Genomic DNA, 22,237 nt, shown 5'->3' with positions numbered 1-22,237 from the left:
GCCGCTGTAAACTCATGATTAACGTAAATTATCGTTAGCGTTAATAGGTTAATTGGCAAAGTGCACCTCTCTCGCATGCGCCAGTCAGTTCAGTCAGCTCCTCACCCGCTGATGTAAACTCGTGTTTAACGTAAATTAACGTTAGCATTACTAGGTTAATTGGCAAAGTGCACCTCTCTCGCGTGCGCCAGTCAGTTCAGTCAGCTCCTCACCCGCCGCTGTAAACTCATGATTAACGTAAATTAACGTTAGCGTTACTAGGTTAATTGGCAAAGTGCACCTCTCTCGCGTGCGCCAGTCAGTTCAGTCAGCTCTTCACCCGCCGCTGTAAACTCATGATTAACGTAAATTAACGTTAGCGTTACTAGGTTAATTGGCAAAGTGCACCTCTCTCGTGTGCGCCAGTAAGTTCAGTCAGCTCCTCACCCGCTGATGTAAACTCATGATTAACGTAAATTAACGTTAGCGTTACTAGGTTAATTGGCAAAGTGCACCTCTCTCGCATGCGCCAGTCAGTTCAGTCAGCTCCTCTCCCGCTGCTGTAAACTCATGATTAACGTAAATTAACTTTAGCGTTACTAGGTTAATTGGCAAAGTGCACCTCTCTCGCGTGCGCCAGTCAGTTCAGTCAGCTCCTCACCCGCCGCTGTAAACTCATGATTAGCACAAATTAACGTTAGCGTTACTAGGTTAACTGGCATAACGTTACACTGCTTATGGCTAGTTCACTAGCTAGCTATCGTTAGGAGTCTGAGGTATCGTTAAAAGATAAAAAGCTGAAACTGACATGCCTAGTTTGTACCCTGCTTTTCAGAATGAGCATACAACATTATTTTAAGAGACGTCAAACCCCAGATGAGATTTTAGCCAATCGCTTTTGGCGAGACAGGCCTTGGCTCTGTTTGTGAACAGCTGTCAATTAAACCCTGGCTGGGGTGAAGAGCATCATATATCAAAGTTGCGTACTGCAGCTTTAAGAGCACAAAACTGTTTACAAGTGCACAATACTAGCCTAATAATTCTATTTACTGCTTAATTACTGTCAATATTTATACACTACACATATTCATATTTTAAACAACAAGAACCGCTGGTCCGCTAGTGTATCGTGTTTGTTTGTGACGTATTAATGAAAGTTATTATAAGCGGTCTTCAAAACATGAAGAACTGCTTGTAAATGTAGTTTATTATCTAATGCAAATGTTAAAATGAGTCATGCATGATAGTAAAAGTGTTTAGATGTCATTAGATAACATTGTATGAGGAACAGGGTGAAAAGTTAATGTTTATGAACTGATAATATACCGTGACAGCGAATTAAAGTCATTGTTGCTGCAGCGCCTCTAGTGGTAACAATACGCACAAAGAGCCACATAAAAATTACTTTGCTAATTATTTTGCACAAAGTGTGTTATAAACATGTTATATACTAATTATTTTGTACAAAGCGTGTTATAAACAAGTTATAGACTAATTATTTTGCACAATGCGTGTTATAAACATGTTATAAACTAATTATTTTGCACAAAGCATGTTATAAACATGTTATAGACAAATTATTTTGCACAAAGTGTGTCATAAACATGTTATAGACTAATTATTTTGCACAAAGTGGTTTATAAACATGTTATAGACTAATTATTTTGCACAAAGCGGTTTATAAACATGTTATAGGCTAATTATTTTGCACAAAACGTGCTATAAACATGTTATAGAGTAATTATTTTGCACAAAGCGGTTTATAAACATGTTATAGACTAATTATTTTGCACAAAATGTGCTATAAACATGTTATAGAGTAATCATTTTGCACAATGCATGTTATAAACATGTTATAGACTCTTATGTATGTTTTAGAGTTTTAGTGTTAAACGTGGTGCTTTTGGCCTCATTAAACGACGCACATCTGTTTGAACACAAACAAACTCAAACCAATGCACGCATAGACACACACATAACTAATGTGTGCATTGAAGTGAACATGGCCTGGCATTGGACGGGGGAATTATTTGCATGCAACGTCTGTGAAAGGCAACAAAGATAAACAAACTGCTGATATGATGCATGCAAAAACAAGCATTACATCTGACCATTATGTTGCATTGAGCACACTGAGACTTCAAATTTGCCACTAACCTTGGAGACGGTTCGGGTTGGTTTTCCTTCCTGTGTATAAAAATAAATGAAACTCAACATCAAACGAAACACTTACTATAATGCAGATAACACATAACAAACATACAGCAAAATATGCTCAAACACTTGATTGACATTAAGTTGTATTTTGGTCATTTTACAAAACCGATGCATTTGTGTCCTTTATATGCAAATATATAATGAACAGCTTATAGCAACTTTTACTATGTTAATATATGCATTTGTCGAAACATCAACAAAAATTCAAATTCTTGCTATATTAAAAGACATGCAAGTTGTGGAGAGAACATGGCAATAATATATAGATAGAAAAGCTCCCATTTTATCTTTATTGTCTCTCGACATATTTTAGATCAAAGTTGACACGAATAAAAATGAAACTGAACCCATTAACCGTTAGTAAAGCAACGAATGAGCCATTTCTAATTGTTTACCTGAAGGAGAGGCCAGATTTACTCTTCAGGTTTTTCAGTAGATCGAGCTGGTTCAGTGGAGGGATGAGTCTGTAAACACACAGGAAGTGTTGGCACACAGGTGGCTTGTGAGGAGGAAATGCTGCGTAATGATTATGTAAATGAGGAATCGACAAGGTGCTATTAATAAATCCACCGCTGACTGTGAACTTAGATTAAAACTACGATAGTGAGAGAAAGAGAGAGCACACAACACCGAAGTGTAATGCATATTCTATATGTTCTATTCTACTTTTGTAATAGCCCAAATAGTTAGCAAGGAAAAGTTAGCCAATTCCCAATGTGCTGTAAGTCCTTGTGGCGGCGTAGTGACTCGCCTCATGTTATAACATGTTATAGACTCTAATTATTTTGCACAATGCGTGTTATAAACATGTTAAAGACTATTTTGCACAATGCATGTTATAAACATGTTATAGACTATTTTGCACAATGCGTGTTATAAACATGTTATAGACTATTTTGCACAATGCGTGTTATAAACATGTTATAGACTAATTATTTTGCACAATGCGTGTTATAAACATGTTAAAGACTATTTTGCACAATGCGCGTTAGAAACATGTTAGACTAATTATTTTGCCAAATGCGAGTTATAAACATGTTATAGACTAATTATTTTGCCCAATACATTTTATAAACATGTTATAGACTGTAATTATTTTGTACATAGCATGTTATAAACATGTTATAGACTCACATTTTTTTGCACAATGTGAGTTATAAACATGTTATAGACTAATTATTTTGCACAATGCATGTTATATACATGTTAAAGACTAATTATTTTGCACAATGCATGTTATAAACATGTTATAGACTAATTATTTTGCACAAGCATGTTATAAACATGTTATAGAATAATTATTTTGGACAAAGCGTGTTATAAACATGTTTTAGACTAATTATTTTGCACAATGCGTGTTATAAACATGTTATAGACTAATTATTTTGCACAATGCGTGTTATATACATGTTATAGACTAATTATTTTGCACAATGCATGTTATAAACATGTTATAGACTAATTATTTTACACAGTGTGTTATAAACATGTTATAGACTAATTATTTTGCACAAAGCGTGTTATAAACATGTTATAGACTAATTATTTTGCGCAAAGTGTGTTATAAACATGTGACTTGAAACAGATATCTGTAGCTTTGGTGGCCACACACTCCCATACATTTCACCTGATAATTGAGGGAGTGAATGACTAAGAAAGACACGGGAATTGTAAAACAGTTTTACTGTATATACCTGTACATGGGTACTGAGGCAGTTCTCTCGTAATAGTCCCAGGTCGAATATAAATCTGTGCGATTCAGGTTTGTGGCATAAAACCTCCAGGCAGCCTGAGAGATCACATGACATATAGACATATTAAAACATTGATTTAGTGCTGCAGCTAACTACTGTGTTCAATGCACTCCTTCAAACAATGTGCAAATTGAGAAAAACAAAAATGCAAATGCACGGGATACATTGTGTGCGAAAAAGGTTTCAAGTATTAATGTTACTTCAATAAGAACACAGAACCGACGAGTAAATAACAAGGTTGTTGACATGAAATCATTTTGGGAAGTTGACATGTTCTGCTGTGTGGCATGCTGTACTCTACCCAAAACATTTAGCATTTTACTTTTATAATTATATGTGCATATTTAATGAGCTAATATTTAGCATTTGCAGCTTTATGCGGCGCTTACAATAGAAGTCAATGGGGTTTCATCTGTAAACATTAAAATACTCACTGTTTCAAAAGCACAGACACAAGACAAACAATATGTTTGTTAATGTGATTTTACTGTCATTAAAACGCTTATATGGTTTACAGTCATTGTGTCGTCATGGCAACAAAGTTGTGAAAAATTGCATGTATCTTTACACTAAGGTTTGTAAGCGATTGTTTCACACTAAAATCATGTTAACATGTTAATTAAAATGAATATTTACATCGTTTGGCTATACTTTTGAAATTTGTGTGTATTTTAGTGTTTAAGGATTGGTCCCATTCACTTCCATTGTAAACGTCCACTTCCAGGCGGCCGGGCTCCTCCGTCCTCCGGCGGATGGACATGGCTGCTCATTTGGGGTGGATGGTAGAAGCGAGAACTCCACTACAACGCATCCCTCCTCCTTCCCAGGTTTCAGCACCAGTGTAAAGGGATTAATGGAAAGGAGGAGGCGAGAACCGGCTTGACGATATCTTACATTTATTAGTTGCAGCCCTACATCCATTAACAACACATGCACTGATAGTTTTCTTCGTGAGGTGTGTTAAACGCTCTCAGGACACCCAGTTTCTTCCTCATTTGAGCTCATTTGGAAATTGGTGTCATTGAATGTAACAGGCACAATCAGCGGGAAACGTATCGTACCTGAATGAGGCCAGCGGCTGGATTTCTGCGTTTCTCGAAATGCTTCTGTCGATGCTGTTCCTGAACTTTCAAGGCAAATCCAGAACCCAGAATTCCCTATGGAGGGAGAAAAGACATTAGCAAACAATGACTGGACCTAGTTTTAAGGGGCGGCTGTGGCTCAGGTGGTAGAGCGGGTCGGCCCACGTGACTCCACATGCCGAAGTGTCATTGGGCAAGACACTGAACCCCAAAGTTGCTCCCAATGGCAGACTAGTGCCTTACATGGCATCTCTACCACCATTGGTGTACGAGTGTGTGTGTATGAATGGGACACAATCAGGGCTGGACTGGGAAGAGAAATCAGCCTGGGATTTTACAGAACAACTGGCCCAAAAGGAGGGAGGGGGGGGGGGGTTCTTTTCAGCAAATCGCGGCACCATCTTTTGGACGGTTCTGCATAACGCGGTGGCTCATTTTAGCTTACCGTGGCCCATTCGGCCCGTTTCGCGGCCAACACACCGGCCAGCTCGGTTCTCCCGATGGCCAGTCCACCCCCTGATTTGCCCCAAAGTGTGTCGGCCCACCGGGAAAATGCCCGGTATGCCAGATTGCCAGTCCAGCCCTGGACACAATGTAAAGCGCTTTGGTAACCTCTAAGGTTAAAAAAAGGTACTATATAAGTGCAGACCAAAACACAATAACTGTAACATTTGTATATTTAGCCGGACTGATGACATCATCATGCACGTGCTGCGGAATCCCCCGAGACTCACCGCAGGAAGTGCGAAGAACGACACGCCGATCAGGGTGAAGGTCGCTGCGAGGAGACGCCCATTCCAGGTTATTGGATATTTATCCCCGTAGCCGATGGTCGTCAGGGTGATCTGTGAGACGATGAAGGAAACACGCTGTCAGGTTTCAGTTACACGTGTGCTGTAATTCAATCTCTCTTATTGGCTGATGGTGCAGGAATACGAGTGTAATGCACTTTGTTTTTAGCTACGACAGTAATTGTAGAATCTAACGAAGAACATATCCAGGTCATGTTTCACCTCATAAATCAATAGGGGGGGGGGGTTACATATTTTTTCAACTCATCCCTCATGTTCTTTAAAAAAAGCACACATCTGTGCACTAGTGGGACACATACAATGGAAGTCAATGGGGGCAATTTTTTGGAGGGTTAAGAGTCAGAAATGTGATGCTTATAATTTTAGAAAAACACTTCAATTCATTCTTCTGTTAAAACTTGAGCTGTAACAGTTGCTGAAATCGTCTTGTGGGATTACAGGGTTTATGGCGTCGTCATGGCAACGGAATTGTAACATTGTCTCTAACTTCACACAGATTTGGTTAATAAGTGATTTAATAATAATAATAATAAATAATAATTCCTTGCATTTATATAGCGCTTTTCTAGGCACTCAAAGCGCTTTACATAGTATAGGGGGAATCTCCTCAACCACCACCAGTGTGCAGCATCCACCTGGATGATGCGACGGCAGCCATAGTGCACCAGAACGCCCACCACACACCAGCTATTGGTGGAGAGGAGAGAGTAGAGTTATGTAGCCAATTCAGGGATGGAGATTAATACGATGCCATGGTAGATAGGGGCCAATGGGGGGTATTTGGCCAGGACACCAGGGTTACATCCCTACTCTTTACGAGAAGTGTCCTGGGATTTTTAATGACCACAGAGAGTCAGGACCTCAGTTTAACATCTCATCCGAAGGACGGTGCCTTTTTTACAGTATAGTGTCCCCGTCACTATACTGGGGCATTAGGACCCACACAGACCGTAGGGTGAGCACCCCCTGCTGGCCTCCCTAATACCACTTCCAGCAGCAACCTTGGTTTTCCCCAGGAGGTCTCCCATCCAGGTACTGGCCAGGCTCAACCCTGCTTAGCTTTAGTGGGCAACCAGGAAAATCACTTGAAACATTGATTATTTTAATGTTTACGGATTGTTCTTGGCAGAAATGTGTGTTCAAGTGAGTCACTTACAATGGAAGTCAATGGGGGTTTAATCTGTAAACATTAAAATACTCACTTTTTCAAAAGTATAGACACAAGACGTGAATAAATGTGCGTAAAATCACTAACTTCATCTGTTTTAAAGTTACAGCCAATTTTACATCATTTTCGTTACAATGAATGCGATAGTTCACCCCAAAATGAACGTTCTCTCATCATTTACTCACCCTCACGCCAGTCCAGATGTGCGCGTGAAGATTTTATTATTCTACAAAAGAGTATTTCATCCCTGTAGGTCCATTCAATGCAATCAAATGGTGACCAGAAACAACAAGCTCCAAAAAGCACATAAAGGTAGCATAAAAGTAACCCATATGACTCATTTAATCCATGTCTTCAGAAGAGATATGATAGGTGTGGGACAAAAACAGTATTTTACTCCAAACCTATCTTGGAGTAACCCCCGTTGACTATATATGTAATAAGGTGCCACGTTGACATTCTAAGAAGACTCATAGAAAGAAACTATTGAAATGCTCCTTTGTTCCAGGTTTGCCTGTGTTAAATGTGTTAATTATGTGTATTTTTGCACCCTCATATTTGTAACCGGTGTTGGTAAATTGGGTAAACTGTCCCGTTATGATGAGTGTCTGTGTTATATTGTGTTAACATGATGGTGAGAAGCATGCTTGGAGAAATCAGACAGTAAAGAATCGATCAATTAATTATACTGTAAAAAAGTGAAAGTGAGAGTGAGAGTGAAAGTGGAGATTTAAAAGAAAGAAGGACTGTTTCTAAACTCCTATCATATCGCTTCAGAAGACATGGATTAAACCACTGGAGTCGTAAGTGATTTAATGTGTTTTAATGTGATTTAATGTGGATTGCTTTTATGCCGGGGCGGCTGTGGCTCAGGTGGTAGAGCGGGTCGGCTGCTAATTGCAGGGTTGCCCACATGACTTCACGTGCCGAAGTGTCCTTGGGCAAGACACTGAACCCCAAGTTGCTCCCAATGGCAGGCTAGTGCCTTGCATGGCAGCTCCGCTGTCATTAGTGTGTGTGTGTGTGTGTGTGTGTGTGTGTGTGTGTGTGTGTGAATAGGACACAGTGTAAAGCACTTTGGTAACCGCTAAGGTTAAAAAAGGCACTATAAAAGTGCAGACCATTTCCCATTTATGCTTCCTTTATGTGCTTTTTGGAGCTTCAAAGTTCTGGCCACCATTCACTTGCATTGTATGGCCCTACAGAGCTGAGATATTCTTCTAAAAATCTTCATTTGTGCTCTGGTGAAGAAAGAAATTCATACATATCTGGGATGGCATGAGGGTGAATAAATGATGCAAGAAGTTTCATTTTGAGGGTCAGATACGACCTAAACATGTTCTTGACAGGCTTCTTGAAATTCGCCAAATCAAATTACACCAAACAAATGGTGTTTCCAACTTGTTTCCAAATGGGTTGCGAGTGAAAAACAATGTAATTTACTCTGGTGGAACTGCTTATGGACTACTATTGATCCCACACTACATTAGAAGTGTTTTGTGGACAAAGTAAATGACGTTCAAGTGCATTTATAATGGTGAGAAAGTGCGTATGGCTTACCAGACCCCACCAGAGAGCATCGGCGTAGGTTTCAAACATCTCGTTGTCTTCTTTCTCAGCGAGATACACCAGGAACGAGGCCAGAATCAGACACAGGAAGCCGATGTACCAGGCGGTGATCAGTTCCTGTCACGGGAACACATGTGCACATGAGTACAGTAAGTGTACTCGCTGTTCAGAAACAAGTCTCAGCGAGTATTGACGGCGACTATCACACCTGGAGTCATGAGTTTGAATCCAGGGCGTGCTGAGTGACTCCAGCCAGGTCTCCTTAGCAACCAAATTGGCTTGGCAACCAAATTGGCTCTACCCTCCCTAGCAATTGCTAGGGAGGGTAGAGTCACATGGGGTAACCTCCTCGTGGTCGCTATAATGTGGTTCTCGCGCTCGGTGGGGCGTGTGGTGAGTGACTCCAGTCAGGTCTCCTTAGCAACCAAATTAGGCCGGTTGCTAAGGAGGGTAGAGTCACATGGGGTAACCTCCTCATGGTCGCTATAATGTGGTTCTCGCGCTCGGTGGGGCGTGTGGTGAGTGACTCCAGTCAGGTCTCCTTAGCAACCAAATTAGGCCGGTTGCTAGGGAGGGTAGAGTCACATGGGGTAACCTCCTCGTGGTCGCTATAATGTGGTTCTCGCGCTCGGTGGGGCGTGTGGTGAGTGACTCCAGTCAGGTCTCCTTAGCAACCAAATTAGGCCGGTTGCTAAGGAGGGTAGAGTCACATGGGGTAACCTCCTCGTGGTCGCTATAATGTGGTTCTCGCGCTCGGTAGGGCGTGTGGTGAGTGACTCCAGTCAGGTCTCCTTAGCAACCAAATTAGGCCGGTTGCTAAGGAGGGTAGAGACACATGGGGTAACCTCCTCGTGGTCGCTATAATGTGGTTCTCGTGCTCGGTGGGGCGTGTGGAGAGTTGTGCGTGGATGCCGCAGAGAATAGCGTGAAGCCTCCATGCGCGCTACGTCTCCATGGTAACGCGCTCAACCAGTCACGTGATAAGATGCACGGATTTACGGTCTCGGATGCAGAGACAACTGAGATTCGTCCTCCGCCACCCGGATTGAGGCGAGTCACTACGCCACCACGAGGACTTGCTAAGTGGTGGGTAACCTGGTGGTGATAGCGTGATGTAAATTGCGGCAGACGTTTGTTACTAATGAAGCGCAATCTATAATAAGCCTTATGTACATAGAAAGGAGGCGTGTTTGCACAGGAAGGAATGACAACGATTTCATTTAAATATAGAAGATGCAGCTTAATTTAAACTAGATTGTGGGTCATGAATAAGATGCAAGGTGCGTCCCAAACCACACACTTCTACACAACTCTACGTCATTTTGTAAGTAGTGAGATGCACTTCTTCACCCGGAGTGTAGTGCTCGCGGCTTGCCGTACTTAGCGTAAGGGGCGGAGTTACCACACTGCATTGCTGCTCTCAGAAAACAATGTGAATATGTTATTTGAGATACAAGCGTTGAACTGAGGAAGCTGTTTTTCATTTGGGATTAGTGTATAGAGCATTATTTGGGTCATAGCTGCAGCTTTTCAAATATCACAAGCAAAATTGGTGTAACTGTAGTAAATTGAAATAGAAAATGAATTGCAACCATGTGTCAAATGAGAAAAATATGATTATATCTGATATTTTGGAAGCACATGCAAGCTAGCAAATCATTTGAGTTTATGATTAGCATGGATAAATAATAATCTTCTTTCCCAACACACACACACACACACACATATACAAACACACACACACACACACATATACAAACAAACACGCGCACACACGCGCACACACGCGCACACACACACACACACAAACACAGACAAACACACACATATATATACACACACACACACACACATATACAAACACACACACACACACGCGCGCGCACACACACACACACACACACACGCACACACACACACGCACACACACACAGACACACACACACACAAAGAGACACACACTCACCACACACACACACACACACACACACACACAAACACAGAAACAGACAAACACACACATATATACACACACACACACACACACATATACAAACACACACACGCACACACACACAGACACACACACACACACAAAGAGACACACACAGAGACACATACTCACCACACACACACACTCATATACAAACTCACACACACACACACACACTCATATAGACACACACACTCACACACAGAGACACGCGCACACAGAGACAAACACACGCATACACAGAGATACTCACCACACACACACACAAATACACATACACACACACATACACACTCACAACACACACACAGACACATGCAACACACACACACACACACAACACACACACACACACACACACACACAGAGTAAATCATAACACTAATCTCATTAGCATATCAAGCGGCTAATTTTATTAGCGGCTAATTAGCTTCATAAGCTTCATCTTATGCAACATCAATAAACAAGATCCAATTCAGCTTCATTTGAGTCATAATTCTCTCACTAAATATATGTTCCCAGAGTCATTTAGCAACCTAACCCCTGTAAAGAATCCAGTAAACACAGCCGGTCGTGTCCGGTGGGATACGCTAAGCTAAGACGCTCGTTGTGTGCCTAGAAGGGCGACTTCTGCCTTCAACAGCCAATTTGAATTCACACATTTGGGTCATTCTCATGAAAGTACTGTGGTCATATTTAATTCCAAATCAATATAAACCATGTGAAATGGTATTTTGTATAACGTAAATTAAGCCTAAATTTAGTAGATTGCCTTTGTGTTGTGACCCCTAAACCCTTTGAGAACGTCCACTAATGTAGAAGAACAGCACTGCACAATACGTATGAAACAAGCCTTAGAAAAACAACTTCAACGTTGTGCGTCATCAGCAAACTTGTGCTTTTCTTTGCAACCTTCAGGTGGATGTTAAAAAATGGGATACCACTTAAAAACAGCGGCTGGAACGCAACGTCACTGCAACTCATTTTAGACTGAAAAATGCACTGTAAGCGCCTGCCCTTGAAAGAGACATCGCCTGAGGCCGAACTCATAATGGCACCTCAGAGATCTTGGGACTTGGATGACAAACCTGTCCTAGCAGTCTCAGACAGGTACGGATGCTTTTGGTCCACTTTGCTGCTTATTAGTGATGCTCCGTTAGTGAACAACTCTTTAAGTGAACGAACCATTGTCGTTCACTTCCATACACTGACGCGTATTTCTTGTTTACTGGAGTCTCTCCCATTCGTAGATTTAAGTGCAAGATTGCTTAATTATTAACTATAGCCAATAGCATTTGAGTGTGGTTTGTGAAGAAGTATATCATTGGTTTGACTCACTGAACGAATTTGCGCCTTCACCGAATCAGTCGGTGTTTTCATTCATAACAAACTGAATGCACTTGTACAATTGAATGACCCATAAAAACTCTCATTTATCGCCACCTACTGGCCGAAGGCGTAATTTAAAGAAATGGTCACCTGAAGGAATCTGAAGGACTCTTTTTGATGACGGATTCAAGAGACTTGAGCCACAGAGACGAATCAAACTCCCCACCGCTACTGCTTATTCTGGCCAGGAACCGCCCACTTATTTCAGACCGCCATGGAATAAAACTCATTCAAATAATTGCACAGCAGTGTCAGTCCGTGACCGGCTGTACAAAAAACACTGAAGAAATTGATGAGTAGACGATGTGATTAGAATGTTTGTCTGTCCTAAAGTAATTTACTCAATTAAAGTAATTGAGTAATTAATGGAATTACTTAATTGAGTTATTAATTAAGTAATAGAGTAATTAACATAGCAATTACAATAATTAACTGAGTAATTGAGTAAGTGAGTAATTCAGTAATTGAGTAATTCAGTAATTGAGTAATTCAGTAATTGAGTAATTAATGAAGCAATTACAATAATTAATTTAGTAATTAAGTAATTGAGTAATTAAGTAATTGGGTAATAAAGTAATAGAGTAATTAACGGAATTACTTAATTGAGTTATTAAGTAATTAAGTAATAGAGTAATTGAGTAATTGAGTAATTAAATAATTGAGTAATTGAGCAATTGAGCAATTAACGTAGCAATTACAATAATTAATTGAGTAAATATTTGTGTAATTAAGTAATTGAGCAATTAAGTAATTGAGTAATTAATGGAGCAATTACAACAATTAATTGAGTAATTGGGTAATTAAGTAATTGAGTAATTAAGTAATTAACAGAATTACTTAATTGAGTTATTAAGTAATTGAGTAATTGAGTAATTGAGTAATTAAGCCCCTGGCAGCGGTCCGCCTACTCCTGTCTGACTGTCAGTGAACAGACAGTGGGTGGTCCTTGGGTGTGCCTTCTGAGACGGAGACCGTGAGTACCCTGGCATAGATGTCAATAATATGCTCAGTTGGCACAGTCTGATGCCTAGTTTCCCAGGAGACCCATATTAACACGCCAGTGGATCATTGGCAGATTTGGGGTGGTGGATTCCAAGAACGCTTGATTTGGCCCAGCACACTACTGGTCTGACTGGGCAGATAGTTATGCCAACTAGGCCAGATGGGCATCTTCAGCAGGCCAGTAATGCCACCGGGAGATGAGAGACTATTTTTAAAGCTTTGAGCCCTTCAAAGTAAGCAAAGGGAATCTCTATAAACACTGAGACTGCAAGTTGTTTGAATGACAACTTATTTGTGAGGTTGAGTGGATATGATGACACCTGGGACGGAGAGGTGCGGCGACCTTGGTGTGCGCACATGTTAAGTTTGTACATTTGTACAGAGATGACTTCACCTCTAAAGAACTAAATTGTGCCACAAAATGACCAAAACAATGGCTAAAACATGTTTTAGCCCCCTAGCTCCGCCACTGCCTTTGAGGCTTTTTTTGCATGACTTGCATCAGTTATCCCCATTGTATTGAACTCTATGAAACATACAGCGCTACGCTAAAGCATTACCCCTGGCATTGCGCTCAGGTCAAGCGTTAAAACAACCACTCAAACTTAAAACAAATATAACTTCCTATTTACCGCTGACCTTTCGAAGTGCCACCAGTGATTAATGGATCATGATGTATCATTTAAATATGGAAGACTGATTCTGTGCGTGTCTAGATACATCGATGTACAACAACATCAAGGCAAGGGTTGCACCGCATAGTCTTGCCACTAGTCAACACTTTGAGTTGTGACGATCACTTGTGGATCAGATGACATCAGTTGTGCTCGTTCCATATGTTGACTGCAGGAGAAATATTCCACAGTCTACACACTGTGTCCAGTGTATTTGCATGCAAATGCATAATGAAATATGTGCAAATACGTCTGCAATTACGCTAAAGTGTCAATAATGTGCACGTGGAGTCACCGAGAACTGTTACTCGACTCTTAAAGGAATATTCCGGGTTCAATATAAGTTAAGCTCAATCGACAGCAGTTGTGGCATAATGTTGACTACCTCAAAAATTGATTTCAACTCATCCCTCCTTTTCTATAAAATGACAAAATCAGTGTTCCAGTGAGACGCTTACAATGGAAGTCAATGGGGGGCCAATCGGTAAACGTTAAAATACTCACTGTTTCAAAAGTATAGACACAAGACATAAACAATATGTCTGTAAATGGGATTTAAGTGTGATAGAATAGCTTACAAACCACATCTGTGTAAATTTTTATCCATATGTACATCTTTGTTGCCATAACAACGTAACGCTGTGAACCCAAATACCCTAAAATGACCGTAAAAATTTTTATTTCGATTTCAACTTTACAGCTCATATTATACACAAGTTTTAACAAAATAATTAATGTGGTTTTATAAAGTTATAAACTTCACATGTCTGCCTTTAAACCCTCATCGACCCAATTGACTTCCATTGTCAGTGACTCACTCTAACCTCAGTTGGCTTTGCAAAGGCAGGAAGCGCGAAGTTACGGTACTTTAAGCGTGTTAATTTAATCGCGGAGTTACAGTGAACAGGAGCGGATCTGCTCAGATCTTCATTGGCAAAGACTCCAATCTGGTTATTCGCTAAATAGCTTTCCAGGGGGGTCTGAGACCCCACCCGGAATTCATACCTCGGGCATACCATCAAAGCACCAATCATTATCATTTTATACACATTATATAGTCTATGCAAAATTATAAATAGTAAAATCAGCCATCTAAAACAAAATAAATGAGCCTTTTGTTACTCTATCTGCAACGTTTCTAATGTGGAGGTCAACACAGTAAATTATGCTAATGCTAGTCATGTTTCATGTACGGTGATGTGTAATTTTACATGCAGAATGGGCATCGACAACTGACTGACCTCCAAAGGGACAGTTACTCAACTCTTGTGATTTAAAACATTTCTGAAACGTACATTTCTAAAATTCTGCATGACTTGTTTCTGTCAGTTCTCTGCACGTTACATTTGCAACGTCCCTGCGACTGTGCACCCAGAGTTAGTTCACGTCTTGCCAAGTGCAATCGACCACATACCGACAACAACAGCAGATCAAATATTATCCATCATGGCCCAAATCCATTCCATGTGACAGTTCATCAGGATGTATTAAGGGTTGTCCATCTCGAGCCACGCTTGGCCAAGAAGATGCCACCAGATCTGTTCTATGAGAGCATCTGGCCAATCAGATCCACTTTAGCACAGCAGCAGGATATGCTGGGTTTGCGTCATTCCAGCCCTGCCCCGCCCCCCTCCGCTCCACAATCCTACCGGCGTTACCTCAGGCCGGGGTGCCACCGGCATGACATACACCACCACCACCCCCCCCCCTTTCCCTGGGGAGGGGCGTGCTTTGCGCCCCGTCAGGTCATCCCTGCCTTCCTCGACCTGGGAGGAGACAGGAGGGGAAAACAACAACAAAAAAAACAAAATAGGCGAGGGAAAAGGCCAACACCTTGCGAAAGAGAGAGAGAGAGAGAGAGGAGAGAGAAAAAGCTCACTCGCCGGTTCTCTGATGTACCGTCGCGTGTTCCTCGAACACTCCTCCACACTCTCCGGCGGATGACAGCCACTCTTCTCTCGGCGAACCAGAGTCAAACCCCCAACCCCCAGCGGACAGAATGCCCCTACGCTTTTCTGACGGCACGTGGGGACACTCCTCCGCCCCTGGCAGCGGCCCTACCGCTCCAGGCGGTTGGGGAGTTGCTTCCCTCCTCCCCTCGTGGACGGCGGTCTTCCCTCGACCCCTCCATGTCTCTGGGGACGGCAGGGCACTCTTCCGCCCCCGGCAGTGGCTCCCTCGCTCCAGGCGGTCGGGGAATCCAGTCCCCACTCCCCCAGAGGACGACGGCCGTTCCCGCATCCGGGCGGTCGGGCTACTCCGTCACCCGGCAGATGGCAGCAGCGCTCCCCTGGGTGGACGGCAGTGTCGAGGACTCTGCGACGGGCATCCCTCCTCCTTCCCGGGTTTTGGCACCAATGTAAGGGGGTTAAGATGGGCAAGGAGGAGGCGAGAACCGGCTTGTCAATATAAATTATAATTTAATGAAAATTTAAACAAAACACACAAACATAAACACACACACACACACACGACGGACATGCCCGTACTTCTCTCTCTCTCGAACCGTCGTCACCGGCCGCATTTATCCCTCGCGCGCAACATCAGGCCGATTGGGGACCGGGCGTGTGACATTCTAGCCCGGCCCCGCCCCCCTCCGCTCCACCTGTTGATACGCAATCGCCCGCATGCGGTAGTGACGTCACTCTGCTTACATTTAATATATAATTTACCATCTATAAATGTAATTAATGTTAACATTATACAGCTCTTCAAAGGTTAAAGTGTTCAACATTGATATCCGATCTCTGTTTCACGATAGTAATCCTCCAGAAACAGTAATTGAGTTATTTGTGTCAGGAGTACAAATGAAAACATGCGATATCAAAACGGGACTTTTATTATGAAACACGATCGCCAGATGAATCCAGTTCAACACACTCGGGTCAATCGTCCATGACAAGCGTTCATTAAAATCATCCAATAGCATTTTTGTCCATAAAAGTGATAAATGTGAGCAATATTGATATATTCTTCATTGTTTACATGCGATCTCGCCTTCGTCATCATTCTTCATCAAACTGCAATCTGAGCAGCATTCATGTTGTAAAACTGTTTATGATCTGATATATTAGAGTCTCATAAACAAAACCAGCCCGTCTCCAAAGTCTATTTTTAGAAATGTGGCGTAGTTTTATTCATAATAGTCGAGCAGTGCCGTCAGATTTAGTGTCGTCTTGAGAGGCGGAGCTTAATTTTACTCTGAACACTTCCAGAGATTTTACAGAGATTAAAGCTGCAGGACCTCAATTATTATTCGATCATCTTCAGATTAGAAACGAAACTTCTTTAGACTCGTGACTTTGAGAACATTGTATTTCTGGAGTGTTTTGGTACTTTTATTATTGTTATTTTAGATTATAAAAACCATGTTCAGCACAAAATATTTCCATTAATATAAACTTCAGCTTCTCTAACTTTAATAAATAACAACAGATATTAATTCTGAAACTTGTGAAATAAAGCCCAAAGTGTCTCTTTCAAAAGAGACCACAACTGTGTCCAAACTCCAAAGGGTCCCGTAAATACAACCATTTCAGTTCAGGTCATTTTCATGGTTTGTGCTCAAAAAGGGGCGTTCATCAACAGGTTAACGTTTATTGCATAAATGGCAGCCCGCATTAAACTACTGGCTTAACTATTGGTCTGAATTTTATGGATCTTCTGAGAAAATTGTCAAGGCACTTGTAAGAACTATTAGACCTCTTTTGTTTAGTTTCAGTCCACAATGAAGATTTCAAATAGATGTATTGCAACAAAAAGCTGAGTGACCTACAAATGTTTAAAAAAAAATAAAAAATTCATAAAATTGGAATTGGCAACACAAAAATGATGTTTCTATGGTTACGGAGCAGTTTCAGCCACTGCTATGTACTTTGGTTACCTTGCTGTGAGCGTAGACGACAGATCCCAGGAGCTTCCAGGTTCCTCCGCGGCGATCCATGCGGATCATACGAAGGATCTGGAGGAATCGGAGACTCCTGATTGCAGAGGTGGCAAACACGTTCCCCTGCGTCCCGGCCGCCAACACTGAGATAGAGGCGATCAGCACCATGATATCTGTGGTATAAACCGCCATTAGTGAAATTCAAAATATCTGGGAACTGGGAATATGAAACTGCTATGAGGGTGCGCAGAACTAGTTTGCTAGGGCCAATTTTAATATTGGGATTCTCCTGGGAAATACTTATATATCCTGGGGCTCCCCTCCCAGTCATCTGAAGAACTATAAACATACATTAGACTGACAGAATCGATGTTGCGCAACATCTCCATGTTCATGTGCGCTCCTTCCGTGACAGTCTACAGGAGACAATAGGGTGGTGAACACCGTGAATGGGGTCCCCCTGGGATTTAGTGGCTCTGGGCATAAGCCTAGGTAAGCCTGTGCATTAATGCACCCCTGGTGAAAGAATTTGTTAACACACATAATTTAATAGGGTCGAAGCACTGACAGTCGGGCTGTATCTTGGCAATGCTTTGTCGAATAAACACAGAAATTGGTGGGTGTTGCTGCTACCATGATCTAAGCCTCCCTGCCAAGTTTGGTGAAAGCGCCACCTATTGGTTAAAAGTTATCAATTTGCTAAGCTCTTTCCGATTCGTTGAGTCATGTGAACTCTAATGCTACAAATTTTTCTAAGGTGTGCCAAATTGCATTTATCCTATCTTGAGGGAATCTGAGACGTCTAGGGACAGCGTCACCTAGTGGTCATCGAGTGAAACGTCAATCTGTCCAAGATGATCTTCAGACCATGCCAAACAAAAAAAATGCTGCATGGATTTTTACCATTTAAGGATTGGCCTGAAGCAGCTACAGTAGTTTTTCAACAATGTAAGCCATGATTGACCCTGTATTTCAACAAATGCAACTAAATGTATTATTATAACAAATGAAAGTACCAACCGCACTTTGAAGGACATAACTATTGGTTGTACATACTGTACGTATCGATGAATTAGCACATGCCCTGATTATATTCACATTTGTGTAGTGATGCATTTATGATTTCCTTTAACTCTAGATATGAATAGAGATACTCACCGATAACACAAAACGGTTTCCTGGAGAATTTGAGTCTCCCCCTCCATCCTCTGTATCGACAGCAACATCCAGCAGCCCAGATCCGAACAATGTATTCCACTCCGAAAACCACAATGGTTACAATTTCCTACATAAATGCACATAAATGTTACATTAGCATGACCGTGTACAGATCGCTCCACAGATGTAAACATGATGAATCAATATTGATGGCCCGTGCAATATAATATACCAGTATGTACAGCGCGTCTTCAGAACTCTTCTCGAATTCTTTAATGGTGGAGAACACGGACAGAACCAGACACGATAAGACCAGCAGAAAACTGAAAGAATGAGAGAAAAAACAGTTTACCTGATATGCACTCCATGAGCAACACTAGAGACAGCAACCTGCTCAAGTCAAAGAAGATCCCTTAAAAATAAAAAGTCTAAAAATTAAAGTCTTCTCAGTGTGTTTTGAAATAAACTTTTTTTTTTTTTGGGAGAAACAGATAATTCAGCAGAATAATTCAACAACCACCTAGCAACCACCTAAAACACCTTAGCAACCACATACCAATGGGCTAAAACCCACTCAGAACACCTTAGCAACCACATACCAATAGACTAAAAACCACTCAGAACACCTTAGCAACCACATACCAATGGGCTAAAAAACACTCAGAAACCTTAGCAACCACACCCCAATGGGCTAAAAGCCACTTAGAACACCATAGCATCCTCATACCAATAGACTAAAAACCACTCAGAACACCTTAGCAACCACATACCAATGGGCTAAAAACCACTAAGAACACCTTAGCAACTACATACCAATGGGCTAAAAAACACTCCGAACACCTTAGCAACCACAAACCAATGGGCTAAAAGCCACTTAGAACACCATAGCATCCTCATACCAATAGACTAAAAACCACTCAGAACACCTTAGCAAACACATACCAATGGGCTAAAAACCACTAAGAACACCTTAGCAACTACATACCAATGGGCTAAAAAACACTCAGAACACCTTAGCAACCTCTTACTAATGGGCTAAAAACCACTCAGAACACCTTAGCAACCACATACCAATGGGCTAAAAACCACTAAGAACACCTTAGCAACTACATACCAATGGGCTAAAAAACACTCCGAACACCTTAGCAACCACAAACCAATGGGCTAAAAGCCACTTAGAACACCATAGCATCCTCATACCAATAGACTAAAAACCACTCAGAACACCTTAGCAACCACATACCAATAGACTAAAAACCACTCAGAACACCTTAGCAAACACATACCAATGGGCTAAAAACCACTAAGAACACCTTAGCAACTACATACCAATGGGCTAAAAAAACACTCAGAACACCTTAGCAACTACATACCAATGGGCTAAAAAACACTCAGAACACCTTAGCAACCTCTTAATAATGGGCTAAAAACCACTCAGAATACCTTAGCAACCACATACCAATGGGCTAAAAACCACTCAGAACACCTTAGCAACCACATACCAATGGGCTAAAAACCACTAAGAACACCTTAGCAACCATGAAGCAGCAACTTGAAAACTACCTTTACATTTTTGGTGGCAAGTTTTGCACGAGCAAACAATTAATTTATGTTGAAAATGCATAAATCTAGTCTACGAAGGTTGGTTGATATTGTTGTGTTACCATCGTGGTTTGGTAGTAAAATCATCGGAAAATAAAATTTTGTGTGCCTGGTTAGCTCAGCTAGTATAGACGCTGACTACCACCCCTGGAGTCGTGAGTTCAAATCCAGGGCATGCTGAGTGACTCCAGCCAGGTCTCCTTAGCAACTAAATTGGCCGGGTTTCTAGGGAGGGTAGAGTCACATGGGGTAACTTCCTTGTGGTCGCTATAAGGTGGTTCTCGCTCTTGTGGTGAGTTGTGTGTGGATGTCGTGGAGTATAGCGTGAAGCCTCCACATGCAATATGTCTCTGCGGTAAGATGTAAATAAGTTCAGATTCCATTTCATGTCTTTAATGATCCGCACTTCACAGGCTTTAAGCAAAGCCGATCATCAGAACTTTTTAAGATCTGTTCATAGACAAAAACAAGTGAGCCTGTAAAATCTGTCCTTCAGATGTCCAAATTTCATGACTCTTTCCACCCCCAGTGTGACTAATGCTGCAGTTTCTGTACTAATTCAGGGAGAACTGTACAGTACTGCTGAGCTAAGCGCTAGCTAAGCCAAAGAGGTATATGAGCGACAGCGGGATGTCACTCTACAGCCAATACATCCTAGCCTCAGCGTGGACAGTAAACTACTTATTTGAGAATTAAACAGAATTATTGACAGAAATATCCCAAACCTCATATGGCACTGGGGATTCAGGCTGCTAGTCTTACTGAGTAATCTGTCATAATTGTTAAATGGTCATCTTGTAAAATGTTGGGAAATCTACTCCAAAAATTAGCTAGCTAACTTAACAAGCAGTCTAATCTGCAGAAAAATTGGCAAAGCTAAAAACAACCGTGAAGAAAAAGCAGATATTTAAGCTACAAGCTAAAAATAATAGTACCTAAACACAATTCATAATCATGTTTAAAACTGTAAACAAACATGTAATTGTGCAAGTGTGTTTGTTTACTTGGATATACTGACTCAAAATGTGTCCAAAATGGTTCATAAAAACATGGTTCTACTGTGGTAAATGTTCATATAACATGGTTCTATTGTGGTAAAAGTCCATAAAAACATGGTTTTATTGTGGTAAATGTTCATAAAAACATGGTTCTACTGTGGTAAATGTCCATAAAAACATGGTTCTATTGTGGTAAATGTTCATAAAAACATGGTTCTATTGTGGTAAATGTTCATAAAAACATGGTTCTACTGTGGTAAATGTTCATAAAAACATGGTACTACTGTGGTAAATGTTCATAAAAACATGGTTCTACTGTGGTAAATGTTCATAAAAACATGGTTCTACTGTGGTAAATATTCATATAACATGGTTCTACTGTGGTAAATGTCCATAAAAACATGGTTTTATTGTGGTAAATGTTCATAAAAACATGGTTCTACTGTGGTAAATGTCCATAAAAACATGGTTCTATTGTGGTAAATATTCATAAAAACATGGTTCTACTGTGGTAAATGTCCATAAAAACATGGTTTTATTGTGGTAAATGTTCATAAAAACATGGTTCTACTGTGGTAAATGTCCATAAAAACATGGTTCTATTGTGGTAAATATTCATAAAAACATGGTTCTACTGTGGTAAATGTCCATAAAAACATGGTTTTATTGTGGTAAATGTTCATAAAAACATGGTTCTACTGTGGTAAATGTCCATAAAAACATGGTTCAATTGTGATAAATATTCATAAAAACATGGTTCTATTGTGGTAAATATTCATAAAAACATGGTTCTATTGTGGTACATGTTCATATAACATGGTTCTACTGTGGTAAATGTCCATAAAAACATGGTTTTATTGTGGTAAATGTTCATAAAAACATGGTTCTATTGTGGTAAATATTCATAAAAACATGGTTCTATTGTGGTAAATATTCATAAAAACATGGTTCTAT

The 22,237-nt window shown here is 40.9% G+C and overlaps 1 protein-coding gene across 5 annotated transcripts in view; it reads right to left on the bottom strand.

Moving 5' to 3' along the window:
* The window catches only part of LOC127654490 (potassium voltage-gated channel subfamily KQT member 2-like), a 53,306-nt gene that overhangs the window by 16,338 nt on the left and 14,731 nt on the right, over positions 1 to 22,237 (bottom strand). For 4 of the 5 annotated variants that reach the window (XM_052141713.1, XM_052141712.1, XM_052141715.1 and 1 more), the window contains exons 2-10: positions 18,916 to 19,006; positions 18,684 to 18,810; positions 17,523 to 17,698; positions 8,573 to 8,698; positions 5,767 to 5,877; positions 5,012 to 5,107; positions 3,889 to 3,985; positions 2,592 to 2,691; positions 2,137 to 2,166 (exon numbers count right to left, since the gene is read on the bottom strand). In XM_052141713.1, the coding sequence (XP_051997673.1) occupies positions 2,137 to 2,166; positions 2,592 to 2,691; positions 3,889 to 3,985; positions 5,012 to 5,107; positions 5,767 to 5,877; positions 8,573 to 8,698; positions 17,523 to 17,698; positions 18,684 to 18,810; positions 18,916 to 19,006 (954 nt within the window). The remainder of the gene's footprint in view (positions 1 to 2,136; positions 2,167 to 2,591; positions 2,692 to 3,888; positions 3,986 to 5,011; positions 5,108 to 5,766; positions 5,878 to 8,572; positions 8,699 to 17,522; positions 17,699 to 18,683; positions 18,811 to 18,915; positions 19,007 to 22,237) is intronic. The other variant, XM_052141716.1, reaches the window with a different exon arrangement.

This window comes from Xyrauchen texanus, chromosome 13 (assembly GCF_025860055.1).
Source record: "Xyrauchen texanus isolate HMW12.3.18 chromosome 13, RBS_HiC_50CHRs, whole genome shotgun sequence".
Lineage (NCBI taxonomy): Eukaryota > Metazoa > Chordata > Actinopteri > Cypriniformes > Catostomidae > Xyrauchen > Xyrauchen texanus.
This window is presented reverse-complemented; position numbering and strand designations above follow the sequence as displayed.